Genomic DNA, 11499 nt, shown 5'->3' with positions numbered 1-11499 from the left:
AGTAAATTATTCCTACCAGAAGTGTGGCTGCTGAGGGCAGCCCTTTCTGGCATCACCCATTCCCATCCGCTGAGCTGTAGCTGATGCTGCCTTTCTGCCCGGGTCCAGGAGTTTCCTTCCCTTGGAGGGAAGGGAGGCAGCGATGAAGTGGGAGTGTAGGGTCTTTCCCCTTCGCATCTGCTGGCGGCACGACCTCGTTGAGTCGCTCTGTACCCCGCACCCTTGTGTCTCTCTGGTCGCTACCGTGGAAGAGCAGCTGCAGCACGAGGAACAAGCGAGAAGGAAGCTGTTTCTGCTCCAGGAGTCCCGGCGAAAGCCTGGCCCCATGCGGCGCGTTGAAATCTAATTTACACCACTTGCTCTTTTACCATCTCAGCAAAGTCTTGAATCTCCATCCCCGCACCTTTTGTCGGCCGCTGGTGAACAGCGCGGGACGCAGAGGGAGGACCAAGCTTCGGAAATGAAATGCACAGTAAAAGGAGTCGTGCTTCTTCCTGCCCGCGACTGTTTACGAGAGGGAAGTCAGCGGGGCCCCCAAGAGGTCGCTGGTGGCGCAGGAACTGAGGCCAGATCGTAGAGAAAGGGGGAAGGAAAAAACACCCAGAAACTTTCTTCCTTGTTGCGAATAATCGCCGCGCCCCCCGCCCCTCCCCAGGCAGAGGCAGTAACGTGACACCGGAGAGAAACCCGGAGACCCGAGTGGAGAGAGGGAGGGACGAGGGAGGAGAGAGGGCTGCGGAGAGCCGGAGGGAGAAAGGGGAGGAGAAGGAGGAAAACCCCTGTCAAGGAGGTGGAGCGAGGGGCTGGTGTCCGCCTCTCGTTCCTCCCTGCCGTTTTTCAGAGGAGCCTGAACCGGGACAAAACACGCCGAAACCGACAGACACAAAGCCGGGGGGTCCACGCTGGCGCTGGAGGCGAGCCCCAGCGGCCGCGAGCGAGCCCGAGGCGCGGCGGGACACGGGGCGCGGGGGCGCTAGCGGGCCGGGCGCGGGCAGTGCCCCCGAGCCGGGGCCGGGCACCTCGGCCGCTCGGGCCGCGGCGGCGGGGACCATGCCGAGGAAAGTCTCCTGAGCCCGGCAACTTCGGCCCCTCCCCGCCCCCACCCGGGCTGCCCTCCGCGCGGCCCTGCCCATGTGCAGCCGGCCGGCCGGGCTCTGCTCCTCGCAGGCGGATGGGTGACCTTTTCCTGGCGCGGGCAGACTGTGCGAGGCGGCGGAGCAGGCGATGAAGAAGCAGCAGCAGCATCCCGGCGGCGGCGCGGATCCCTGGCCCCATGGGGCCCCTGCGGGGGGCGCCCCTCCCTGCCTGGGCAGCTGGAAGCGCTGGGTCTCCCAGCTTCCTTTCCTGCGCTTCTCGCTCCGGGACTACGGTTTCTGCATGGCCACCCTGCTGGTCTTCTGCCTGGGCTCCCTCTTCTATCAGCTCAGCGGGGGACCCCCTCGCTTCCTGCTCGACCTGCGGCAGTATTTGGGTAAGGAACCGAGGCAGGCACGAGGGTCGCCCGGCCGCGCCAAGTTGTGCGGGGGTGTAGGGAGGGGGAACTGGGGACGCGCCGGGGACTTTGGATGCTTGCTCCCCGCCCGCCCCCGCGAGGCTGTCCAGGTGGGACCCGCGAGGCTGTCCAGGTGGGACGCACGGGAGCATTGGCGCTGCGGCCCGGGGCGTCCGCTCTCTCCTGCGCGGCTGGCCGTGTGGGTTGACCCGCGGGCAGGTACCCCAGGGTGGGGCGCTGCATACCTTCCCACGCCTCCGCCACCACATCAGGGGCGGAGTGCAGGCGCGTGTTTGTGGGTGTGTGCCAGAGAGTGTGTATTCTGTCCTGGCTGTGCGGGGAGACGCGAGGGGAAGGAACAGCCCATCCCGGGCATTGTGGTGACATAGTCCGGTCCTGATCGTAGTTCTATCCTCCGGGTGGTGCGGGCGGGTTTAGCTCCAGGTGGTGGGGTTCTGCGAATTCTGCCCGCAAATTCTTCTCCTGCCGCTGGTTCGGGTGACCCGGGGGCAGTTTCAGGCCCAGAGCTGTTCCTGAACTGGCTTGTCCTTGGGCAGCCCCTCCTCACCCCGTGGCCCGCAGCTACTGGGACGTGGGGAGCGGGCTGTGCCCCGAGGTCTGGGCTGTCCGAGGGCGCGGGTCAGCCAGGCCAGCGGTGTCGATCTGATCAGATGAGCCCTGTGTTTCAAGCCCAACTTGTGTGTGGGGTGTGTGTGTGTGTGTGTGTGTGTGTGTGTGTGTGTGTGTGGTTGGTTTATCAGGAGGGAGGCTGTCTATTTTTTAGCAGAGGTGAGGAAGGGGGTGTGCAAAGAGAGAGATGAGCGGCTCCAGAGAGAGGGCGTGACCCGCAGCACCCTGTCCCGCGCGGACCAGGCGCAGCGCTGGCTGAGTGCTTTGGCCCAGGCTGGATGCAAATCTCTCCCATGTCTGTGGCCGGAGAGGGCTTGCGGGGAAGCGGGGCGAGGCTGGTAGGGCTCCGGCTTGTTGCAGACCTGCAAGGTGATAAACCGGAGCCACCCGCAAACATCCGGCATCTGCCTACGCCAGCGAGGGGAAACCGCTGAAGCGCTGGGACGGTAATGGGCCAAGGACTCCGGCTCCTACACTCACCCACCAAAGTCACTTGGTCGCCGAAGCCACATGTCTGGATAGTACACCGTTTTTGAAGGAAAAAAAAAAAACCAAAAACAAAACCCCACACTTCAGCAAAGTGACAGATGTTAGAGCTTTTTGAAATGTAAAGGCAGATAAAATAAAGCTCTTGCCATGTGGAGAAGCTCAGCTTCCATTTCAGTAGACACTTTCGGGAGCTATGGTTTTGCAAGATGCTTTAGGGGAAATTCAAGGAAAATATTGTCCAAATAGATTTCCAGAGTACAGTCTTGAGCATCTGGTTTTTTAGAGGATTTGGGGTAATACACACTTTTATTAGGGAGTCAAACCACTTCTTTCCCAGAGTTCTGTGTTGTGGAGTTTCATAGCTTCATTGGCTCACAGACACCTGCTAGTGCTACAAAGGTTATATTTTTGCCAATAACAATCACTGTTAACCGGCTTTGGGAAGGAATGCGCTTGAAGCTGAGGGGTCTTTCTCTGTGTAAAATCTGATAATGAATTCTTACAAGTTCCTTTTAAGCAAAATGTGGAGGCCGATGGTATAGGGAAAATACGGAGGATGGGGAATACCGTGTTTAGTGCCCTTGAGAGCACTTTTGGGCAGAGTGCTCAAACTTCCTAGGCCTCAAGTTTTTCAGGTAAAAATAGGGGCTGAACTAGATTGTCTCACACCACTCAGCTCCTCACGTGTTATGGTTCTGATACGCCTGTTGGGGATGGACAAATCTGGGAGGAGGAAGGAACAAAGCCACCATTGATGGTATAATCAAGAAACTTCAATATCGATCACATTAACCCTTTGAAAGTCAAATCCATGTGCTATCTAGAATGTAGTGCTTTCATCATATATTTCATAAAATGAGTCCTTATAAATTTGGGCTCAGTCGGTAGAAGGGTGAATCCACAGCATTCCCTCAGGGAAGTAGGAAGAATTGAAGGATTGAACATTACTCATATTAGAACTGGCCATTACATTTCTGACTAACTTATGGGTTAAAAATATGACATCAATGTGAACTAAATATATTGATGCCCTTGGCCAAATTTGGTCCTTGTTGTTTTGTTATATAAGTATAATGCTTTTTTGGAAAAGTGGGCTTCGGCTCTTTAAGAGGGTGTAAAATATATCCTTCACAATATAAGGCCAAAGTATCTGAAGAATTAGTTTCCCCACTGACTTGCGAAAGGACACACACAGCAAGTAAGGCAAGACCTGAACCCAAATCTGTCTGATTCAGGTACTCACTTTATAACACTATGAGCAGTGTAAGAGATAAAATAAAAATATAGCCAACATGCAAGTGGGAATCTAAAGAGCTGACTGCCAAAAATGGTCATACTTATTTGCATAATTTCACTTTCCTTTTCTTGATATTTTTACTAAGTATCTTGAGGGACCAGCAGAAGAGAAATAACTCAAGCAGCTGGTCTGCTTAAACTCCACCTTCCTGTATTAACCTCCAGGAGGCTGCCATGTACTCGGGAACTGACACCCAGGGCCTCACAACTGGAGGTGATGTGAATTGGAATCATAAATTCTTGATAGCGCTCTCTCTCTCTCTCTCTCTCTCTCTCTCTCTCTCTCTCTCTCTCTCTCAGTTATTCTTTGTTTAGGCTCATGGTTCTCAATGTGTGGTCCCTGGGCCTGCATCATGTCACCTGGAAGCTTGTTACAAATGTACATCCTCAGGTCTCATCCCAGACCTAGGGAATGAAAGAGTCTGGGTTTTAGCAAATCTTCCAGATGATTCTGATGCCAGTTCAAGTTTGAGAACCGTTGTTTTAGAGTAAAATGTTGCTTTCAAGAAGTTTCCTATGTATTTGAGAAGAAGAGGGGAGATGAGAGAGAGATTTATAAATTATTCTGAAGGTGATGTACATGGTTTCTTTCTTTTTTTTTTTAATTTCAACTTTTAAAAATGCATCCGCTTTGCTGCCTAAGCCCCATTGTTTCTAGGAAAGGACTTGCCAACAGCTGCAGCCAGCTCCAGCTGGCGTTAGGCATTCTAAGGTTGGGGTGAAGCAGGGCAACCAGAAAGTGCAGCGTGAGGAAGGGAAGGAGAGGAGTCAATGATGATGCTTTCTTTTCCTGCAGGAGCCAGGGTCAGACAGTTGTTCTCTCTAGGCAGTTTGGAAAAAGGCGACGTCTATTCTCCTTAAAGATACTTTCTGCTGCAACAAATTGGAAAAATGGAAAGAAAGTTAGGGGGAATAAAACTATGCAGGGATAACTATCGTCCTGACTTCTTCCTACTTGAAATGGGTGGAGAGAAGGGAACACAAACACTGGGGTAAATAGACCAAGATAGCGAATTGCTATACTTAAACGTGGAGACCAAAGTCTTTCCAATTCAGTGAAATGATTTCATTCTTTAAAAAGCAGCATTCAGACTTTGATTTGCTGTGGAAAACAAACACAAAATATAATCTCCCCCAGAAATCAGGTTATGCTGCAGCCTCTGCCAGTAGCTTCATTACTTATGAGCTGTGGAAATATCAAAAACTTGGAATAACACTCGTTACATTGATGTCAACGGAATATGCCAGATGGCTTACTACTGATCTTATACAACCAGCAGACTCTAATGATTTATCACCAAGCCTTGGATATGTGATTTAGCCTTTATGGGAATTAAATTTGTTGGATTGATCTCAAGTTCATATGCTTTCCTTTCTATTTTTAATTTATACCAATTTAGTTTTCAGAATTGCCAATCTTTATGTATATTAAACATGAGCATGACAATTTTGAGTCAAAAAAAATGAGAGAGGAAAAATATGTAACTATTGAATTTAAAATTCTTTAAGTTTAAATGCATATAAAGGAAAATACGAAAATAGACATTCAGATCTTACAAAATAGTTTCTCTAAACCTTAAAAGCCAAATTTGATTTTTCTTCTACACATCACAGATGATTTAAACATAGTACACCAGACTCCAGACAGCAATCTAGGAAATGAATGCATAAAATACGATGTTATCAATAGAAATTGTTGACCTAAAAGGAAAATGACATTCTTGTTCATAGCTGCAAATTTATCCTATAGGGTTGGATGGGGACATAGTAGCACTGTGTTAGAGAAAGAACAGAAAATGGCATTTGACTGTGGCAGTCTGTTCCATAAACACAGAACGAATGGTGAAAAGCATTCTGCCTTGTAAACTGTTTTTAATGTAGACTAGTCTCAGTATGAATTGTTTAAAAATACATATAAATATGTATTATCTGGATGCTGCCTTTCTCAAAATTCCCTGTCATCAAGCCAAGTTTAAAACACTAGTTGGTTTTGTATTTGAGAAACTAGAATAAAAGTGGTTAAGTTTTTTGAGTCCCAAGAGAAATAGCATCTTTTGCTTCCCCAAAGGGAATCTGCAGGAGCAGAAACGGTATATCTGCCCTGCAGATATACTCAAGGGTACGGTGATGGACAATGATCAGGCATCTTATTTGATGGACTGTAGCCATTAAAATTATTAGGAGTTAAAACTGGCTATTTCTTTTTTGGAACGAAGTAAGACTTGACTACAAATAAATTTTGCCTTACCTGAATTTATTTTTATTAGAGAAACTCAGCTTTAAACAAACAGTGATATACATAAACCCCTTTATCAGAAATGGGGACAGAAACACTAATATTTCACCAAAAATTCTTCTTCACGCAAGTCAAGAGTGGAGCAGTTACTGTGCAAGAGAATTCCTAATAAAACACATATCAGTATATGCTATTAACGTTTAAGCAGCGGAAGATATAATTCACAGACCACACAGTTCACCCATTTAAAGTTTCAAGAGCTTAATAGTTTTCAATAGTTGTTTTTGGTATATTCATAGATAAGTGCAACTATTGCTGCAGTCAATTTTGGAACATTTTTTATCACCACAAAGAGAAACCATTTACCTATCACCTCGCTATTCCTCCTTCCCCACTCCGCCCTAAGTGGTTACTAATCTACTTTCTGTCTCTGCAGATTTGCTTATTCTGGACATTTCATAGAAATGGAGTCATATCTATGTGGTCTTTCACTTAGCATGTTGCAGCAGGTATAAGTACTTGATTGTTTTTATGGTTGAATAATACTCCATTGTATGAAGTTTGTTTATCCATCCATTGATGGACATTTCTATCTTTTGGCTATTGTGAATAGTGCTGCTGCAAATATTTATGTACCAGAATTGTTTGAGCACCCATTTTCCGTCCTTTTGGATATATACCTAGCAGTGGTATTGCTGGGTCATATGGTAACACTATGTTTAACTTACCGAGGAACTGCCAAGCTGTTTCCACAATGGCTGTACATCCCCACCAGCAATGTGTGAGAGTTCCAGTTTCTTCACATCTTCACCAACACTGGTTATTTCCAGTATTCTGGTTATAGCCATCTTAATGGTTATGAAGTGGTATCTGATTGTGGTTTTGTTTTGCACTTCCCTAATGATTAGTCATGTTGAGTATCTTTCCATGTGTTTGTTGACCCTTTGTATATCTTCTTTGGAAAAATGTCTACTTGCATTCTTTGCCCAATTTTGAATTGAGTTGTTGTCTTTTTTGTTTTGTTTTAAGTGTTCTTTATGTATTCTGGATATTAGACTCTTATCAGATATATGATTTTGCTACTTATTTTGAAGTTGCAAATGACGACACTGGTTGAAACTCAATACTGTTATGTATTGCTCTCTGTATCATAGGTATGCACCTTCTCAAGATACAAGAAATTCATGTTATATGTTAGTCACTTTCAAAGTGCTAAGCAGAGTGTTATGGGTATACTAGTGACCCGGTGCACGAAATTCGTGCACATTAAAAGGAGATTAATTAGAGGAAATAATTTAATATTGCTATTTGCCCTTTCTCTATAATAGAAGTGTCAGAGATGAAAGAAAATTAGTAAAATGTATATGAAAACCTTCCTCCTGTCAGAGTCTGGGGCACACCACGGGACCTAGAGTCAAGTCCCCACCCACTGACATGCACCTCAAAATCACGTGAGACCCAGTTCCCTGTCAAGCCCTACGGGGGTGGGGGAGGGTGTAGCCTCAGGTCCCTGCTGAATGCTCGTTAAGGCTCCTTATGGGAACTTGGCCTCAGCTGTGGGTGCAGCCATCTTTGTGATGGAGTGATGGTCAATTTGCATATTCCTCTTTTATTAGATAGGATAGTAAAACCTAAGTAAATTCCTAACAATTGTAAATAAGAACCTCTTCAAAAGAATCTTGGGGTTCTTTTTTACAGTTATGGATTACTTCAAATATTAAACACTTTGGCTGTCTGAGTTTTGCTCTAACATAATTCATGGATAGCTAGCATTTATCTATTTTACAGCTGTCACAAGGATTCCTGTGACTTGGATGTGGAATATAAGTGTAGCAAATTTTGAACAACAGACTATGGTGCGATGGATGGGAGTATTTGTCTCTGTACTTGCTCACTAGAATGGGGCTGATGAGCTCAGCAGGGGAAAACATTTGGGTCCATTATGTTCCTTGTTCAATGTAAGACAAGGCTACCCAGGAAATCTTGAGTGTTCGCATAAAATTGCAATTCATACAGAATGTATTTTTTTTATTCACATTGTGGTTTAATATGCAGGACACATCTATAGAAAAATATTTCCTATCTATGTTTCTCTTTAATAAAATAACATGAATTTTAGGAAAAACATTTTCCAAAAGTGTTAGAACTTTTCAGTATGTTTTAAAAATATGTATTATCAAAATAGGATGCTTTAAAATAAGTCCTGCCAGTTCTATCTGCCTGGTAGAGCTTCAATTTGAATAATTTGTAACACTCTAATATTAAAAAATTACCAGGGAACCACATAGCTACTTAGTGTTCAGGGTATGCTATACTGCTTGGGCTGTCTCTGGTTTTATATGTTATCAATAATTTCCCAAAGGTAGCCACGAGGTCATTTTTCTTGCCTCACTGCCTACCTTGGCTTCTGCTATTGCTTCTACGTTGATGGCTTAGGAAGCTAAAATTCCCATGCTGATCTCTGAACTCCTGTAGTACTTATTTCATGATCACTTCTGAAGTTTTGCCATGCTGCCTTGTCCTGTGATGATCTTCGGGCAAGCTCCTTGAGAGGAGGAAGCTTCTTCGGTGCTTTCCATCTCTCCTCTGACACCTCTCCTGGGTGCTCGGCAAGGGGCCCCTTGATTAAACAGTCTTCGCAAGGCACACTGTTCTTTGCCAGGGCTCTTTAGCCTGCTTTGTTTGGTCCCTATTTTTAAGTAAAAAACTTGAATGTGGGGAGTGGTGCTAGGCAAGACTCACGCTCTGTTGATGTCTACAATCCAACTCTCCCAGGCTGTTGAAAAAGTGTTAAAATCACCATGACATATACTATCTAATAAAAGAGTAATATGCAAATTAACCATCACTCTGCCACACCCACAAACCATGCCCACCAGCCACGCCCACCAGCCAATCAGGAGTGAATATGCAAATAAACCCAACCAAGATGGCTACAGCCACAGAGAGCAGGAGGGAGGCTTGGGTTTCCCTGGCAATGGAGGAAGCCAAGCTTTCCGCCTGCCCTTGCTGGCCCAGGCCTCCACTCAAGGCTACAAAGTTTCAATTATAGAAGATACATAAATCCCAACAGAAATGGCTGCCGCCATGGAGCGAGCAGAAGGCTTGGCTCCACTCCAGGCTACAAAGTTTCAATTGTAGAAGATAAATAAATCCCAGATCCTGGGGCCTCTGCTCAGGTCACTGGGGGCGTGGCCAGCCTGCAAACCACCACAGGACCCTCGCCCAGGCCACCCCACGCCCCAAGGGGACCCCACCCTGATCCGGGACACCTTTCAGGGCAAACCAGCTGGCCCCCACCCATGCACCAGGCCTCTATCCTATCTAATAAAAGAGTAATATGCAGATTGACTATCACTCCAACACACAAGATGGCTGCCCCCATGTGGTCAAAGATCCTGCTCCCATGTGGACACATGATGGCCACCACAAGATGGCCAGCAGGGGAGGGCAGTTGGGAGGGTCCATGCCTGCAAGGGAGGGCAGTTGGGGGCCATCAAGCCTGCAGGGGAGGGCAGTTAGGGGTGACCCGGCTGGCAGAGGAGGGAAGTTGGTGGTGACTGAGTCTGCAGGGAAGGGCAGTTGGGGGGGACCCAGGCCTGCAAGGGAGAGCAGTTGGGGGGGACCAGGCCTGCAGGGGAAGGCAGTTAGGGGCTTACAGGCTGTTAGGGGAGGAGTTAGGCATCAATCAGGCTGGCAGAGGAGTGGTTAGGGCGTGATCAGGCTGGCAGGCAGAAACAGTTAGGGGCCATCAGGAAGGCAGGCAGGCGAGCAGTTGGGAGCCAGCAGTCCTGGATTGTGAGAGAGATCCCAGATTGGAGAGGGTGCAGGCTGGGCTGAGGGACCCCCGCCCCCGTGCACGAATTTCATGCACCGGGCCTCTAGTAGTTATATAAACATTGCCTTCTGAGCATGGGGATCATGGTCCACCTCTTACATGGTCCACCTGTGGGGAGTTCAAGGTGCATGTGTAGGGCTCTCCCTGTAATTAAGAATACTTGAGGTCAATCTAGAGATATGGCTGCATACAACCAGAACACAAAAATATTGGTTTCTTGTCATTTTCTTGAATCCTGGACCAATTGTTTGGGAGTTTGCAGAATAGCAGTTTATTTCTCTCTCTGGGTCAGTATCTTCCTTAAGTAGCGACTTGTGTTAAATAAGCAAGTACACTTCCAGCATGACTTCGAGTCTTTAAGGAGATGGGACCATAAGATGATGTGGTTTTTGAAACAGTGACTAAATGGATTTTAATCTAGAACTGCAAATGATAGGCTATATAATTAGGGCTCAGTGCACAAACCCATTCATCCCATTTTGATGAAAGATATTGAAATAACCTTAAGCCATGGCTTTAAGTGACTCTTACTCCATTCATTGATGGATGATTTAAATAACCATTTACATTGAACCATACTGCATTTCTGGGAACACCATTGATTTTTTTCAAGTTCAGTGAACATGACTTTCACAGTCTTAATGAAAATAAAAATGAAAGTATTCTGAAACATATAAATTCATTTGTTCAAAATCGTTCAGCGAATATTCATTGAAGGCCTTCTGTGGGCTAGAAGCATCAGACATTTGAATATATTTCAGAGCAGAGATCTTGGTGTGAACCATTGTGTTATTAGCCGGGAGTATTTGGGCAAGTTTCTTGATTTCTCTGAACCTCAGGTGCTTTGATCTATACCAGCAATTTTCAACCTTTTTCATCTCATAACACACATAAACTAATTTCTAAAATTCTGCGGCACGCCAAAAAATATATATTTTTGCCTACCTGTCAAAAATAGGTATATTTTTTATTCATTCACACTGGATGGCTATTAGTATATTGGCTGTTGTCATTTTTGTATTTGACAGTCTAAGGGAAAAGAGGTCAGTGCCCCTGACTAAATAGTTATGTATTGCATTTTTAAAAAAGTCTTGTGGCACACTGATTGAAAATCTCTGGTATATACAAAGGGATTAATAATTGCTATTTATAGGATACCTCTCTGACCCAAGGCCCAGCATTTGAATTCAACAAATGTCAGTTTTCTCACCTTATTCTTTTCTTCTCTCAGTCTCTCTCTTCTCCTGGCACACAGCACATGTGCACATGCACACACATATACATGTGCACACACATACATTTACATTCATGCAAACGCATATACTAGTGGAGTATGTATGTTTACTCATGGCTTGGCCTCTAGTGAAAAGGACCACTGTAACCAAGAAATATGAAATTACTAAACTAGTGTTTTTGTGACTTATCTTGTCATTCTCACGCTCAGATTGGCAAGGGCTCTTCAACAGCTGACACACTCCATCATTTGCCCCGATAATTACATACACACAAACCTTCCTG

General features: G+C 46.1%; 1 protein-coding gene across 1 annotated transcript in view; it reads left to right on the top strand.

The window, feature by feature from the left end:
* The first annotated feature begins 832 nt into the window (after positions 1-832).
* Positions 833-11499, top strand: part of UST (uronyl 2-sulfotransferase) — a 262801-nt gene continuing 252134 nt past the window's right edge. Inside the window, exon 1 of the mRNA XM_080663571.1 lies at positions 833-1471. Within this exon, the coding sequence (XP_080519697.1) occupies positions 1225-1471 (247 nt within the window). The 5' untranslated portion in view covers positions 833-1224. The remainder of the gene's footprint in view (positions 1472-11499) is intronic.

Source organism: Plecotus auritus (assembly GCF_963455305.1).
Source record: "Plecotus auritus genome assembly, chromosome: 4".
Classification (NCBI taxonomy): Eukaryota; Metazoa; Chordata; class Mammalia; order Chiroptera; family Vespertilionidae; genus Plecotus; species Plecotus auritus.
The sequence above is the reverse complement of the archived record's forward strand: the minus strand, read 5'-3'. Positions and strand labels throughout refer to the sequence as shown.